The following is a 16,882-nucleotide window of genomic DNA, read 5'->3' on the forward strand; positions in this document are numbered from 1 at the left end:
CTGGTTCGGGTTCTTCATAGAAGTTGCGCGGAAATGGTGTTGAGAGTAACGCTCTTCTGCTCATAAGTGCAGCCTGTTGATAGTTGCTTTCATTCCTTGCTCTGATTCGAAGCTGGTCCCGAAGTTTGTGGAGGCCTACTGTGACTCTACGAAATGTTGACCCATCGATTCGATGTGAAATTGAAAATGATGGCCCAAGGCTCATTTTCAATTGCACATCGAATCGATGGGTACCTGTTTTCGCTACCCTGAACGATTATCGAATCCCTGACCTAGGGTAGTGTGGCACTTGACGGGAAAAAGGTAGCATTGCTCCAATCATCCTCTATTTAGGCCTCTGACGACGGCGAAAAAGCCGAAACGTCAGGCAAATAAAGGGTTCCATCTAAAAACCTCGCACGCACACTATCACAAAACATAGACAGAATATGCTGAGGTTTCAAGACAAGAGAACATTCGAAATACTTTAAAGGTTTTTTTTTTCTAAAATTGCAAATATAGGGAAGATCTGTCTCTACGACAATGCAAAATAGTATTGAAAATGAAAACTACTGTGAGCGTTGTTATTCGGCAACTCGTGGAGATTGTTTTGCACTAGTTTCATTCCTATTGTTGGCTGTACTGTAGATGTTTTTTTCTTAATAATAACATCAAACTTGCCCTTTTGAGTGATAACATGAAATAGATTATTGGAACAAAATTCTGCAACCCTTAATATGACTTTATTTAACAGTGCATACCCTCTTCTGATTTCCTCGTTGTTCTGTTCATTCCCTTCCTGCTCTTCACATCTTCTTACGACCCTCCCTTGTTCCCACACTCCTTTTACAAGTCCCACGTTAGAAAAATCTCAACACAAGTTTGACTCTGGTCATGCGTACAAGTTAGTAAGAAGTTCTTTTTTTTTGTAGATACACCATCTTTCAAAGCGTTTAACGAATCCAAATGCCTCCAATTGTTTATATATATGACAAAAATATGAAGTATTCTTGTTTCTCCGTCCGTACGTCTGGTCACTTCATAGCTCGCTTTCTTTTAGAGGTATTTAGACCAAACCCTACCAACAGCACTATGATCCTGGACACCAACTAAAAGCTAGTTTTCGCATGGAAGTATTGTAGTACTCGAGACTAGTGTTCGCAGACTTCCTGTGAACACTAAGCGTCGCCCGTCTAACAAATATTGCTCACGTTTTCAATGCGACGACCCGATGAAATTCGCTTCTAGGAGAGTACAAAAACATAAAGCTGGCAACGTAACAGATGTTGAAAAGTGGATTCCGTGGAAAATGAAGGAGAGACTTACTTGTAGAGCAAGCAAGCAATATTATATATATATATATATATTATTATTATTAGCAATATAGAAGGTATGCATTTATATAGAGTATTCCAGCAATACTTTTTGTAAATGCACACCTATAATATCGTAAAAGGTCTCACTGTGGCTAGAATCGATTGAAGGTTCGAATCCACCCAAGTTCAAACCAAGCCTTTCTCTCCGGAGTCGATAAAGTGGTACCGGACTTACCTGGGAAGATAAAAACACTGACTTGGCACATTAAACGAAGTCTGAGTTGAAGTCGAACACGTAGGCGCAACCCCATATGGATATGTCGGTACCTTGCATTTTATCCTTCATTAACTTTATTCCAGGAATGCGATATATGTATATTATTAGTCTTTCGTTATTATTACTCTTATATGTATATTATTCCTTTCTTTGCACAAGTGGACTTTAAGTTCTCTTTTTTTGCATGGTTTGGGGAGCCATCGCTTCATATATGCGACATATATGGCAGGCGCACCACGATGGTGTATCTGGCTGTTAACTGAAGCGCATTACAGTTAATTATCGTCTATTTATTACCAGCTGTTATGCGTAAAGATGAGTTTTGTAGAAGATGCGGACGCACCACCGATACACATCAACAGTAATAATTTCCCAGCGACGGTTATACACCTAACTACGTATGTGGTTATCGCTTTGGGAAAAGTGTTAATATTACCAATTTATCAGCTCAACGCACTTTACAGCGAGGTTTGGTAATACTTGTCAACTAAGTTCTAGTATATGCTAATCAAAAGTGTCGACATGCGTTCTCAGCTTCGGTCTGGTTAATCACTTCGCAAAAAGCAGAGACTTTTTCAATCTTTCACATATTTTTGAAGGAAGTTGGGAGAACTTGCTGGGAAGGCTCTACACCGGCAACTAGCAGCGATGTTCCTTATGGATTGTATGCTTCCGTAAAACAACTACCTTACGTGGTTAGCATATTCGAGAGGCTCTGCAGACCCTGAGAGGCATGAAAGAAGAATCAGTATATAGATAAGGCTGATATTTCCGATTTCCAAAGTGACTTGATTCAGCACATTCGTCATCAGCGCATTCAAAACCTGACGTAGTGAGAATACTCTATTTACAAGATGTTTTCCGCTCATTTCGACGTTAACTTTCTGATGTCAGGAGCATCACTGGAGCATTTCGTTTGGTTAAAAGTTTGTGGAATTGGCCAACGGTTTTGTGCTGCTCGATCGTGTGTTAAATTGACAAGCGCAGAGGAATCCTGGTGCCAAGAAGTAGTTGCTTTCACTACAAAAATTATCTGTTCAAATTAATAAGATACCATGTTTTTTTTTTTTTGTAGGCATGTGCTTTGCAATAGCAATCAACAAAAGTCAGGACCAATCTTTGGACACATCTGGAGTAACAAGTATGTGTGCTTCAAATGACCTCACCTTCTCAAATGCCCAACTAAATGTTGCTCTTCAAAAGCTAGAAAGTGCACGAGAAATTTTTCTTTTAAATCGAAAATGAGGTTTGTAAAGTATCCTATGGTTACTATATAACCCTCTAGAATAAATCGCTTAAAAGTTCCCACAATAAAGGGTAAAGGATAAAGTGCCTGGCGTTAATCAATCGGCTAGGGATGCGCCATTACGTTTACTCCAATTCAGAGTCGTTTGGGGTTTACGAACGTGTAACTGACCTATACAATGATTTGTGGGGGCCTGCCGATGTCGAGTAAGGGTTTTTATCCTCCCAGGCAAGTCTGGTACCAATTTATCGACCTTGGAAGGATTAAAGGCTTGGTGAGCACTGGGGTGGATTCGAACCTTCAATCTATCGCGCAGACAGCGGAACCTCTAACCGGCTGCGCTACGCTCACCCCTTAAATTTCTCATTATAACCGAAAAGATATTTGTGATGGAAAAATCCCCTACGAAAAACTATGAAAAATTCATTACCAGAGATCTTTTTTATAAAGAATTATGAGTGCGCAAACCCACTTCTTCATTATGGAGTGTTGTTTGAAGGTAGTGTCTCGCACCGATCGTATCGGTGCGATTTAGTCATACGTTGTCCTCAAACATGAATGAGAGAACTGGCCAATCTTTAATGAACATGATTTACGGAACAGTGATGCGGAAGGACAATTACTGTACTGTCTACGGTTAAATTTTCTTGGGAATTTCACGGCAACGTAGTGGAGTTCCAATTGCAACTTTTAGGACATGTTTACAGGAGTGACGGGGAGTTGAATAACGCCTCGTAAATGTCCGCAAGTGGCAAAAAAACCGTTAAAGATAAGAGTAAGGACGACTTCCGTGATGAGACCTATGCATACATAGAAGGACAACAGACTCGTGCGGACATGCCATTTTAAACTCCGTTCACACAAAGGTGAGCCCAAAAACTACTAAAGAATTCCGTTGTTACGAAACACAAGGTTTTAGAGTGAATTTTTCTGAAACGGCTTATAATACGTCGTGAAGGAACCATACACTGCGAACAAATGGTTTTCTTCCTGTTCTGCGACTGACCAGCGTTCACTAACACGAGAGTGATCGCAGTGTTGAAGCGGTGCTTGAATACTATGCAGAACCCACGTCTGGATTTGGATATAGACTTCGTCTCTTTTCATCTAAACTTCTTTTAAAGTTTGGTTCGACCAAATGAATCCCAGAAATACTCGTTCGCAAGACCGACGACACTAGTCGACGAAAACGAAAAACTGCTCAATTTTTTGATAAAGGTAAACTGGGAGCGCAGTTCTTAGGGCTTCCCGATGCCTTCGATTGAAAGTCAAAAGGAGGAACTATAGAAGTAGTTCTGCAGTTTAGCCCCTGTCTCCCCTCCCAAAAACATCTACGATATGGATATTCAGGACAGAAGAGCTGAGGTCATTTTGGCATCCAACTCTTAGAGTGAGATGCCCGCTAATGACGAAACTTGCTTGGATGTAGAGGAAGCCGGTTATAAGGCTAATTAATGGCTTCTGGCTACTGACTACGAAACCCTATATCATATAAATTATGCTATATTATATTTGCAACTAGCATCAACTAAATATGCATCATGTATTGAGTCGACGGCCTCATCGCGATGTGTTGCTTTTTTTATTGCGACCGTCAGGGATCAATCTCTGACAAACGTGGGATTTTTGCATTTAGAGTAAGAGAATTTAAAGAGAACTATTCTCTTTTGAAAGTGATGAATTTCTCATTGTTATCCGAAAAAACAAAGATAACCACGGATCTCCCTCACTAGAGGGATCGAACAAAAAACCACGGATCTCCCTCACTAGAGGGATCACAGCCGGTTAGTCGCGAGGCTACGTGGCGCGTCCCCGGGTGGCGGATAGGGGGCTAATCGCGGACCAAAAGCGACCTTGCGCTTGCCCAGAGACGCAGGTGGATTCAGGGGATGGACTCCCTGTTTCTGCTGAGCCAGGACTGACTCATGACATCCTTGTATCCCGCACGTCGGTCCGGCCAAAAGCCTGCAATCAAGTGACTGGGAGGTGCAAGGGAGGCGGTTTGGAGTCGCCTCCAACAAATAAGCTCCACATGTCCACACCGGGAGAACGAAAGTTCTCCCAGAAACTCATGGGACTAGAGGCTTGCAACCTGCCCATGGGTTTTAAAATTTTTAAGCAAAACACAGTAATAGAAAAGAGTCTCCTGATTCCGGAGGAAAGCCTGGTACGATAGCGCCAGGTAGAACGGGGTTGCAGGAGTCATGTAGGCTACCAAAACGGAAAAGGACTAGGATGGCGATCTGTACTTATAACGCACGTACGCTTGCATCGGAAGCGGCCATCGAAGATCTGATGATGCAAGCCAAGAAGATCAAGTACGACGTCATCGGACTGACCGAGACGAGACGACGTCACCCTCTCAACGCCGTATATGAAACTGGAGAAGAACTGTTCTTAGGAACATGCGACAGTAGAGGTGTTGGTGGAGTTGGCGTCCTCGTCAACACGAGTATGGCAAAGAACATCGACTCTTTTGAACAACTTACGACCCGAATCGGACGTCTGCGGATGAGAAGATGTGGCCCAATACCAGCTTTGACTATCTTCGTCGTTTACGCTCCAACATCAAGCTACGAAGAAGAAGAAGTCGAAGCTTTCTATATGGACCTGGAGAAGTTCTACCAAGAAGATCATGCCTTCTACAAGGTCATAGTTGGCGATTTCAACGCTAAGGTTGGCCCAAGAAGAACGCCAGAGGAACTTCACAACGGGACCCGCGGCCTACAATGGAATGACCAGGGAGAGAGGCTCTCCGAGTTCGTCATGACGACTAAGACCATCCATGGGAACTCGCAATTTCAGAAGCCCTCTTCTTTACGCTGGACGTGGGAGTCACCCGGTGGAGGGTACCGTAATGAAATAGACCACATCATCGTCAATAAAAGGTTCTGCCTGACGGACGTCGGTGTTGTACCAAAGCTCTATACGGGATCGGACCATCGCCTCCTCCGAGGAAGATTTTCCTTCACAAGGAGAGCAGAGAAAGCCGCCAAATTCAGAGAGAGAAATCCCAGGACTACCATCAACTGGGATCTCTTCGCTACGCTAGCCGGCTTTTGGGAAGATTCTGCAATGGACAACATCGACGAGGAATATGACCGGCTTGTCGAACACCTTCACGACTGCGCGAAGAAGGCTGAGAGTTTTAAAACCACCAAGAGGCGCCTGTCTCTTGAAACTCTTGAGCTGATACGCCAGCGTGGAGCAGCACGAGCCGCAGGGAACCAAGAACTCACGTCCGAGCTCGCAAGGCTTTGCCGAGAGGCGATAAAGGAAGACCTTAAAGAGAGAAGAGCAGAAGTGCTGGCTGAAGCTGCAGAGGCGGGGAAAAGCATCCGCTATGCCCGTCGAAACTTCGCCAGTCGCAAGACGAGGATGACTGCTTTCCGAAACCCAAAGGGAACAGCCATTGCATCGAGAAGGGGGATGGAGAAAATCATCTACGACTTCTACTCTGATCTCTTCGACAGCCATGTCCACTTGCCTCCTCACCATCTGAGGGAAGATGGACAAGTCATTCCAGAGGTTCTCCCGTCCGAAATACGACATGCTATCATGTCGGTAAGAAATCGTACGGCACCCGGTCCCGACAAAATAAGACCAGAACACCTGAAGAGCCTTCCGCCAGTACTCATCAACACCCTGGCGAGGCTCTTTACACGTTATCTGTCGGAATGCAAGGTTCCTAAACAGTGGAAGACCAGCAAGACCGTGTTGTTGTATAAAAAGGGAGATCCACATGGCATCGGCAACTATCGCCCAATCTGCCTACTGTCCGTCATCTACAAGCTCTTCACAAGAGTAATCCTTAATAGGATTGAAAAAGTCTTGGATGAAGGACAGCCATGCGAGCAAGCAGGGTTTCGAAAAGGATTCAGCACGATTGACCACATTCACACTGTTTCGAAACTCATCGAGGTATCACGAGAGTACAAGATGCCGCTCTGTCTCACCTTCATCGACTTAAAGAAGGCTTTCGACTCGGTTGAGACGGAAGCGGTCGTGGAAGCCTTGGACAACCAAGGTGTCCCTACTCAGTATATAAAGGTACTTCGAGAGTTGTACAGTAACTTCACGACCGGAATTTCGCCATTCTACAAGAACATCATCATTGACGTGAAGAGGGGGGTCCGACAGGGTGATACAATTTCACCCAAAATATTCACAGCCACCCTCGAGAACGCAATGCGAAAGTTGGAATGGGACGACATGGGAGTGAAGGTTGATGGTCGGCAGCTACACCATTTGCGCTTTGCTGATGACATCGTACTGGTAACACCTAGCATCAGGCAAGCGGAACGAATGCTGACCGAATTCGACGAAACATGTGGATGCATCGGTCTTCAGCTGAATCTACAAAAGACGATGTTCATGCGGAACGGATGGGTCTCGGATGCCCCATTCACGCTCAACGGAACGAACATATCCGAATGCACCAGCTACGTTTATCTGGGTCGGGAACTGAACATGATGAACGACCTGACCTCCGAGCTGGGCAGAAGGGCACGAGCAGCTTGGGAAGTATATAAGAGCATCGAGGATGTAGTGAAGAAGACCAGGAACACCCGACTCCGTGCTAACCTCTTCAACACCACCGTACTTCCTGCTTTGACCTATGCTTCGGAAACCTGGGCATTTCGCAAGCAGGAAGAAAACGCGGTGAGCGTCATTGAACGCGCAATTGAGAGAGTGATGCTAGGAGTATCCCGTTTCACGCAAGTGAGGGACGGGATTCGAAGTTCTCTCCTACGTCAACGATCGAAGATTAGATCGAAAACGATCGAAGACGATTAGAGACGCCGCCGCGTTTGCCAAGGAAAGTAAAATAAGGTGGGCCGGATACGTGATGCGCTTTGATGACAACCGTTGGACCAGAGCCGTGAGCGACTGGGTTCCCCGCGATATTAAGCGCACTACAGGAAGACCGCCGACCCGATGGTCAGATTTCTTCACGAAGTCCTTGAAAGAAAAATATGATGCTCTTCGTGTCCCACGCGAAAGGAGGAACCACTGGGCTACTCTGGCACGCGATCGGGACAAATGGAAGAATTACTGGCGCCCGCTCGACCAGTTCGAAGATCAACGGGAGTCAAGGTGATCAAGGTGATCCGAAAAAAGCAATCTCGAGGCTGTTATTGAGCGAAAAAAAACATCTACAGGTGCAATTAGGGGTACAATTAGTACAATGTAGGCTCCACGAGTCTCCGAATAACGACCCCCAAAGTGAATGTCATGCAGTACAATCTTCGCAGTTTTGTGGAGAGAAATTTCTTCTACAATTCTACAACGTTTGGTGCTTCTAGATTTCCTCGTTTTTTTTTTTGAAATCTAGTTGAGAAAAATTTCAAATTTTGCCTCAAATTATCGAGTTTTTCTCAAGTAGCTTTTGAGAGAACCATAACACCTACAGAGGTCAAAATGTGCAGATAAGGGTTTTCCTTGATGTTCTTTTAAAATATGACACCAAATTTGTCAACCGCCCCGCCATTATCTCGTAACGAGAAAAAGTACGAAATTTAATATTTTCATCTGCGCGTCAAAATCTGTACCACTGCGAACAAAGCCCAATAACTCAGTCGTTGTTTGCAAATGTGAATTAGGCTTGAAGGAACATCTTTGCTATCGGAATTCATTTTGTTTTACTCCAAATGCTTTCAATTCTCTCAACGTTTTCTCAAAAGCTAGTTGAGAAAACGTTGAGAGAAAAGAAAAGAAATTAGGATGTGAACTGCATCGGTATAAGTTCTTTTTTTTTTAATTTTGCAAAAATGGAAAAATTACGGCCGTGATCAAACTCTCAACTTTTCATTCCTATTGCGGATGAGTAAGATTATTCGTAAATGGTAGGATATAGCGTGAAAATAGTTTTGAAACGTGTTCTTCGTCGTTTTAAGCTTTTTTTCCATTTGAAAAATGGTTCGGCGATGTCAATTGATAATTTTGTGGTGACTTGTGGTAGGTTCACTTGTTGAGGATTATTTCCCTGCCACGCGGGACTTGTATGACTTGTTCGACTGATCCGGCAATAGGTTTATTCCACCGTTCAAGCCCCGAGTGTGGGGAATACATGCTTATATACAATGCACAAATATGTAAACATGAATCACAATGCTCGCTAAGCAAAGCAAGATAAATGCAACATACGGAATAACACAAACATGTCAAAGAACAATCTACGCTAGAGCAAAATAATGCCCCTATCTATAATACAAATCAAGTGTAGTCGACTTGTCGACACTCCCGCCCACCATTGGTCCTCATCCGTCGAGCTTTTTCTTGAGCTTCTCGATCCTGCGTCGTGAGGTGTTCCTCGCGTTTGGTTGCGTACATTGCAAAGGGCGCGATGATGTCTTCCGTCGTCTGGCATTAGGTCCTCTGCGATAGTTCCTCTAATTCTTTCACAGTACCAACATCGTCTCGGCTTGAACTTGCACTTGTCAGGTGGGCATTGATCAAGGCAGTGCTTGCAGAGTCCTCCATAACGTACAATATTGTACCGTTTATCGCCATCTGTTGATTGTGGGCAGGAGTCAGAAAAATGTTGGCCGACTCTGTTGCAGAAGGCGCATTTTATCCAGCTTTTAATACCGCGTGAGGATTCTCCGATTTTTCCGAATGTAAAATTCCGAAGAACTTGTTCCATCTGCAGTAGGTCTTCACGTAATCTTTTGCGTCTCCACATTTCGTCATCTATTTCTTTGTTGTTATCGCGCGCGTCTTCCTCATCGCTTGAAGTGTTTTGTAACGCAGGTACGTGGTCTTCATCCATCGGCTCGTCTTCGCTATATTCCTTTACCTCGTCAATCATCTGTTCGAAGTAATCAGGATCTGACCTTGGTTCTTGATTGTTTTTCGGAGTCTTGTAGTAAACGTCATTGTCATAGTATTCATCGTTCACTTGTTCGTGATTAGGAGAAACTTGTTGTGCGTGCCGTGTTTTGCATTTTACTTGTACTTGTAGGCCAGTCAATTGTAGCCTTTTTGGTGATGTCGTGTTGTTCATCGTATCGGATTTTTCCTCTTCATCTGTTTTCGTCGCGTTTGTTCTGGATTCCAGTTCTCGAACTTGTAGTGTCAAGGCGTGGATGTCCTGTTGTTGCTCTTGCAGTCTGTTTTGTAGAGTGTAGGCTACTCTCTTGTAGAGTTCTGTCTTGTCGTGAATTCTTCCTTCGTAGACGTTCCTTTCTGCTTCTTACAATTCGCTTTCGACATCCTTGATGAGTGTGGAAAGGCGTTTCGTTTCCTCGTTAGCCATTGGAATGACTTCGGAAATATCCGCCGTTTTCCGCTGAACCTGTCTCCATTCCAAGAGTCGGACGGGGTCAACTTGTGCGGCATACCATTTACTGGTCAGCAGGTAATTCGACACTACTCTAACAATCTTTTCCTTTGCAACGCTTGCTGCTCTGAGAATCCGATTAAGGATGATAACTTGTTCTTTTGGGGCTCCAAAGGTTAAGGCTGGGTCTCCCTTCATGTGCATCCAGTCCCCTCGGATAGTTGCTGCAGTATCAACTTGCCGGTGAAGGCCGTCCAGTGTCCACGTGAGATTGTTTTCGAGGCAACTTGTAATTGGTTTCTTGTCATTCATGAATATCGACAGATTGGCGAGATCTTTGTCCATTTCTCTAAATGCTAAATACAAATGTAAGGAAATTGATTGTGATGTTGAAGGCAAGGTAAATATAGATGTGTAGAGAATCTAACTTGTGTAGGTACTCCAAATCTAGTAGTGAAGGACGGAGCCTAAAGAAATTTTGAGTGTGGTTTTGAACTACTCTTGCTTCGAAAACAACATAAGGTCCCTAGCATACAACATACAACCCTAGCAACATAAGGCGGAAGCATGTTTGGATTAGTCTTATTATGAATCCGATCGCACATCTGACAATCCGAAAACCATAAGTTGGCAAATAGAGATGAGTTAGAGCTAGATTTACGACTAAAGTGATCAGACATATGACGAGTATTTTGTACCACTGTAGGAAAAAATCTACGATGTGCCAAATATCAGTCCACTGTATATCGAAGTCACTACTTGGAGTACCTCTTAGCCACTTGTTAAGAATGGATGTCGCAGTATCTGTGGACTTGAGAATACCGCTGATTTCAAAACTTTTGACTACTGTTCCACACGAGACCGTGCATGTCTGGGTGATCCTTGCGCTTCTGAAGCTAAATTGTAGCTCCGAATTCTTTCCGTTCTGATCGCAAGGTACAGTGAAGCTTGACGTGGGACATATTATTTTTGCTTGAGCTGGTTTATTTGAAATGAACATAATTTTTGCGTAAGCTCCCTCTTGGCATCGATAACATCCGCTTACAATAGTATTTTCTATTGTGCAGATGGCGTTGTCCACAATGATGTTGGTCTTGAAGTCATCTTGAATGTTGAAAATTATTTTGGACGTAGTCATGCTTGATATTGTGGCTTGAACTTGTCCTTCTCGAGTTTGTCGGAATGTTACTGGCAGTAAATCTACCGGGAGACGGTGTTGTACGTTGTCAAAGCATGAGGAGATATCAACTCGTCTGCATTTACAGTTGGTTTGGGTCTCGGCCGGATAGCATGTACAGTCTTCTGCAATGTCGCAGTCGAGGTTCATCGCTGTCGTGTGATTCGGACACTGCAGGGCAGGTTTTCTGTTTGAGTGCCAAATGGTCGTGTGGTTTCCATCCGTAACGAATGGCGAATTAAAGGGTGGAATTGGTGGCACTGTTATGGAACTTAGAGTGAGTGTAAAAAACTTCCATAACACTGGGATATTTGGTCGCAGATGTGCCAAGTACGACTCAGCTGTTCCTTTGACAGCGTCGTAATGTGTGATCTCGACTTTTGCTGCTTCTCTCCATCGATTGCAGTGGAAGATTTCGTAAACTTGTGGAGTGGTAGGCATTAAATAAATGTGGTAAAACAGGCATCCCGAGCTCCAATAGAAACAATCGCATCCGAGGCCTCCGCAGGACTCCACACATGCTGTAATTCCCCGATACTCGTTCCCATGCTCCAATTCTGGTAGCAGACTTGTTGCATTTATATCTGCACACTTTCCTCCCTTACATGATCCCTTATGGGGACAGCGTTTGCTGTTCCCTATACCGTAGTTCGTGTCGCGTGTGAAGACGTCTGTCACGGGTTCAGAAAGCAAAATGAGTGATTTCTACTGAACGTGAATCTCATGCAATGAAGTCGAATTGTGGTGTAGTTTGAAGCAAGCATGTTGCTTGAATGGATTAATCTTCAGAACTTCGGAAAGTTGGACCTTGCAGGTTTGGTCATCATCAGAGCGGGAGCAGACTGTTGATACGTGGGAGAATATGTTTACTTGTTGACAACCTTTTGTTTCGGCCATAGCAAAAGTAGGTATGTACAAGATAGCCAACAGCTTGATCAGGTCGACCTGTTGTCGACGATTCTTATGTTCTCTCCTCGTCCTTCGTGTAATGCCGTTGATGAGAGCTCTAAGACAACGACAAATAAGACTTGTCATTAGGCGTATTGGCCAACCAAGAGTGATAGGCACATATAAAAACATGTAACACCCGGAGATGACAAAGTAGAGGAGAATTGTGACGAGGATGATAGTTCCAGCTGGCCAGCACTCTGGGTTGAGAATTGCAACGGAGCAGAAGATGCAGTCGATGTTTTGGCAGAACGCTGCGGCTGGACACTGTGTTTCTATAATTGTCGTGGTTTCGTTCTCCGTAAACTTCCACTGTACTTGATGATCGTGTAATATAACTTGTGGGGGAAACCGCAATGTTACATTATTTTGCGGGTCTCCGTAAGTTCGACAAAATTCTGCGGCACAAACTTGATAGGGTATGTGAGGCGGTGAAATAAGTCCCACACCTCCATTTATGCAACGAATGGGTCTGGTGTTTGAGGAATGTTGGTATGCCTCGTCGGAATATAAGTCTCCTATTTCTATAGCCAGAATCAACAAAATGGTGAGTAGCGTAGCGGATTGATTTGCACGAATAATTGAGAGAATTCCTCTATAATCTACTTGTCTTCTTGGTCGTAGGTTATATCGACTTGTCTGTTTATTGCTACTGGGTATGGACTCAGGACAGTTTTCAGACTCGTGAATTCTCTCTGTGGAAGTGGACGATGAAGCCGATTTGGGTTCTTGTACTTGTACTGGAGAGTTCTCGTTCTTTCGTTTCTCATCCTCTAGTTCTAGTGGAACCAGAAGGTTTATCGGTCTGCATATCTGGCGATGAGATGGTAGCATGATGACCGCTTCACGTATTACTCCTTCTGAGCTCATTGTCAGATCGTGTATTCTTCCCATTTTCCACAAATTTCGAGGTAAAATCGGTTCGTTAATTAATACAATATCATCCTTTCTACGAGAATATCGTGAACTTCTGTTCTTCCCTACTTCGCGTTGATGTTTTTCGCGCAAAGGTAGCAAATATTGATCTCTCCATACTTGCCAGCATTTCTCTGTGAACTTGCAGGATGTTTGTAGAGCTTTTATAGTTTGTGTTTTGGTTCTTAGAAGGACTTGTCCTCCAGGTGGGAGATAAGAAGGATCTCCCTCATCTTCAGCGGTGTCATCCAATGGATAGGGAACTTCAAACTCATTTTGAAGGAAGTCGATGGGTCTCAATACTTGTTCTAAGGGTGAGTTTGATTCCACATACAGAAGAGACCTCGTATTTAGAAGTTCCTCGATTTCAATTATCAGTGTCGTCAATTGTTCAAAGGACAGTTTAGCGAGGACTATTGACTTGTAGAGGGAATGTTTCACTGATTTAATCAACCTCTCATAGAAGCCTCTTTGCCATGGAGCGAAAGGCGTGATATGCTTCCACTGGATTTCTCGACTTGTTACTGTTCGTTCCACAGCCGGGTCATTTTGGACCGCATGTAGACACTCGCTGAGAATGGTTTCTCCAAGAGTAAACTTTGGAGCATTATTACTTGTGATAGATACTGGTAGACCTCGTCGGGCGAAGAAGCGGCGTAACATCATAAGAAATGCTGTGGTGGAGAGGTCAGAAACAACGTCGAGATGTACGAGGCGTGTTGCCATGCACGTAATTATACGTCCATAGCATTTGCGTTCTGTACCATCGCACTTTAGAATGGACAGTGGACCAAAGTAATCCAGTCCGACGTGTGCGAAGGGTCGTGATCTGCAGACCCGTTCTGAGGGCAAATCGCTTTGTTCGGGATACTTGTAAGGCAAATTGTTAAATTTTTGACAGGGTATGCAGTGCCGAATAATGCGTGTCACTTGTGCTCGCAGTTTGAGAATCCAAAAGGATTGTCTCACCAAGGACATGGTGTGACTTATTCCTGGATGTCCGTTATTATGACGGTCGCGAATTAGGACTTCTGCTGACCAAGAGTTCTGCAAGACTAATAGTGGTGTTTTTGATTCCCCATCCAGATCGCTTTTTCCCAGACATCCAAAGCATCTGAGTAGATCATCTGGATCGAACTTGATGTGAACTCGAACTTGATGTTGCAAGGACTTGAGAATAGCAGGGGGTGCTTTTTACTAATTGATGCTGTTTCACCAGAACTTTTCCTGCTCTGGCTATTTCTTTTTCTGACAGCTGGAAGTTGCTCTGCTTAGGTACCTCTTCAAGAAGTGCGGAAAGCCTAATTGGACGATCTCTTCGAGCATTCACTTGAGCAACAAGAATTGCAATGTAGCGTAAGACTCGCGCTATAATTCGTTTTGCATTCTGAAGTGAGAATTTCTTCAAAGAAGCAAATAAGTCGGTTTTGTGGAACTTGTTCAAATCTGTTTTTCGTTAGTAAGACTTCTTTGAGTTCTTCGAGAGGCTCTATGACTTCTGATTCCTTTTTATTAGTAGTAGCATCCTGATGCTCATTTTCAAAGCCAGTGTCATAGTCGAATGTCCACAACGTGGATGACCAACTTTTTGGAGGATCATGGAGGATAGCTGGTCCTGTCCACCAGATGTGATCAGCTAGTTCCGTTTGAGTAAGACCTCGCGTTGCGCAGTCTGCCGCGTAGTGTTGAGTTGCGATATGTCCAAAGTGAACTGGTATGCCCATAGCTTGTAGGTGCTGTGTAATCTTTCCGATCTCCATCAATCAGTTGAAGATTCTCACACCGACGCCTGTTAGGGGTCTCCGCTTTATCCAATTTAGTACAATTTCTGAGTCGGAAAGGATGTAGACAGCTTTAATTTGTGCACTGCACGAAGCTGCTATAGAACCTTGTCAGTCAGGCGGAGTACGAGAGTTACCGCATCCAATTCCATTTTCGGTATTGTCGATGATGTGGTTTTTATAGATGCTAGTTTACCTCCTGCGATGATGATGTTCGTTGTCGTTTCAGTGCGTAAGTAGATACTTGCAGCAATGGCTTCAGTACTTGCACCGGCGAAGGTGATTAAAACACATTCTGTGTTTTTTGCACAAAGACATCGAGGTAGAGTTTTTGTAAACCCGTCCATGTCTGAGCAGATACGCTTCCAGGAGTCTTCCAGGAGACAACGCTGTGTCCCAATCGAATCTTTCTTTCCAAATAGTCCTAAGAAAGGCTTTTGCCTTATGAAGCAATGGTAGCATCCATCCTAACGGGCCATAAATAGATGCTAGGGAACTTGCCACACTTCGTTTCGTGATATCCTCAGGTGTTTTGGTCGGCATGAAATCTGGAGATAATCAGATGTTGGATTCCATGTTATTCCCAGCAATTTAGATAATTTCTCCAGTGACTTGCCTTTCTGTGCAATTTGTGATATCAGTTTGGTGTTATTAGATGAGAGCTCACGGAGATTCATGTTCAAGCCGTTGAACACCTGTTTTGTTCGATTGTAGATATGTACTGAGCCGTCCACCGAATCTGCAGTTAAGATGAGATTGTCGACGTATAAATTTTCTTTGATGTCAGCTATAAGCTTGGCATCCTCCTGAAATGAATTGTTCCGGCGAGAAGGAATGAAGATGGTATCAAACCAAACGTTACTCGGGTGAATCGGAGAACTTGTATGTAACTTGACGTAGGTGGTAGCTTGTGGTTTCGTAACCACAAACACCGTGTGTAGTTGCAGTCATCTTCATAAAGAAGAACTTGTAAAAATGCTTTCCCCACGTCTGAGGTTACTGCCATTTCTCCAATTCTAAATCGAAGAAGTACACCGAAAAGCTGTGGTAGTATTACTGGACCGCAGTGAAGGACATCGTTCAACGATGGACATTCTTTGTAATGAGCGGACGCATCAAAAAACCACCCGAAGTTTGGTTGTTGCTTTATGAGGCGTTAGTACAGCATGATGAGGAATGTAATGAACTCTGGATAATTGTGGTGTAGAGTCGCTTGGAACTTCCTCAAGAATATGCTGACGTAGCTGTTCCTTAAATACTTCATTGTATTTTTCGAGTAGGTTTTCGTCCTTCTGCAATGAGTTCCAGACGTTAACTAGTCTTCTCAGCTCTATAGCTCTGTTATCGGGTAATGGGATGTTGACATTCTTCCACGGCAAACGAACATAGTATCCGTCTTCTCGTTTTTCTATTGTCTGGTTGAACTTTTCCCATACTTGGCTGTCTATCCTAGCTTCTTCTTCTCTTTCAGAGCTGGAAAAGTCCTCCGCTCCCGCTGACTCTAGGGACCAGTATTTTTCCCACTTCTAATTCTCGTTCTCATCCGTGTTCATATGAATGATGGAAGCAACGTTAACTTGGCCTTCCAGTGTCCCGTAGCCATCCCATTTACCCATCTCGTCCTCGTGATTCTCTATTGTTTTGACTTGTCCGGTCATCAAGTGTCCAGTGCAATTTTCCTTAGTCTGTTAGTGTTAGGGTCCATCACTATTACCTCTCCCGTGGGCAAGAAGGTGGTTTGCGAATTTTCCAGGTATTTTACGGAATGAAGTTCCAAGACAGCTTTCTCTTCTGGAAAATTTGAACTTGTTTCTAGGCTAATTTGGTTAATCTTTGTCGTTGGTTTGAACGCCCTAGGTTCTTTCCCTTTTGTCGAGATTTCCTTAGCTTTGTTTGTGTCATCAAGCTCCCTTTTCGGAGAAGACGGAGAACTTGACATTTTTGTAGCGAACCGGAAACAG

The 16,882-nt window shown here is 43.9% G+C and overlaps 4 protein-coding genes across 6 annotated transcripts; 2 read left to right on the top strand and 2 right to left on the bottom strand.

The window, feature by feature from the left end:
• Positions 1-5,053: 5,053 nt before the first annotated feature.
• RB195_025201 (uncharacterized protein) lies at positions 5,054-7,615 on the top strand (the record flags this gene model as incomplete). The annotated part of the gene is made up of 1 exon (XM_064213240.1): positions 5,054-7,615. The coding sequence occupies one exon, from the start codon at positions 5,054-5,056 to the stop codon at positions 7,613-7,615; it is 2,562 nt and encodes an 853-aa protein (XP_064069121.1).
• A 52-nt stretch (positions 7,616-7,667) lies between these two features.
• On the top strand, positions 7,668-7,919 carry RB195_025202 (uncharacterized protein; the record flags this gene model as incomplete). Its single annotated transcript, XM_064213241.1, has 1 exon — positions 7,668-7,919. One exon carries the CDS (start codon positions 7,668-7,670, stop codon positions 7,917-7,919), a length of 252 nt encoding a protein of 83 aa, XP_064069122.1.
• Positions 7,920-8,999: 1,080 nt separating this feature from the next.
• Positions 9,000-16,860, bottom strand: RB195_025203 (uncharacterized protein; the record flags this gene model as incomplete). 3 transcript variants are annotated; one of them, XM_064213242.1, is made up of 8 exons in its annotated part: positions 9,000-9,930; positions 10,018-10,456; positions 10,869-11,861; positions 12,159-14,310; positions 14,420-14,527; positions 15,059-15,345; positions 15,589-15,727; positions 16,636-16,860. In XM_064213242.1, the coding sequence occupies 8 exons, from the start codon at positions 16,858-16,860 to the stop codon at positions 9,000-9,002; spliced, it is 5,274 nt and encodes a 1,757-aa protein (XP_064069123.1). The 3 variants fall into 3 exon arrangements, with proteins under 3 accessions (XP_064069123.1, XP_064069124.1, XP_064069125.1); XM_064213243.1 differs by lacking the exons at positions 10,869-11,861; positions 12,159-14,310; positions 14,420-14,527; ... (1 more) ...; positions 15,589-15,727; positions 16,636-16,860 and having other exon boundaries at positions 10,018-10,445; XM_064213244.1 differs by lacking the exons at positions 9,000-9,930; positions 10,018-10,456; positions 10,869-11,861; ... (2 more) ...; positions 15,589-15,727; positions 16,636-16,860 and having other exon boundaries at positions 11,983-13,866.
• RB195_025204 (uncharacterized protein) lies at positions 14,442-14,900 on the bottom strand (the record flags this gene model as incomplete). The annotated part of the gene is made up of 1 exon (XM_064213245.1): positions 14,442-14,900. The coding sequence occupies one exon, from the start codon at positions 14,898-14,900 to the stop codon at positions 14,442-14,444; it is 459 nt and encodes a 152-aa protein (XP_064069126.1).
• Positions 16,861-16,882: the final 22 nt, after the last annotated feature.

This window comes from Necator americanus, chromosome X (assembly GCF_031761385.1).
Source record: "Necator americanus strain Aroian chromosome X, whole genome shotgun sequence".
Lineage (NCBI taxonomy): Eukaryota > Metazoa > Nematoda > Chromadorea > Rhabditida > Ancylostomatidae > Necator > Necator americanus.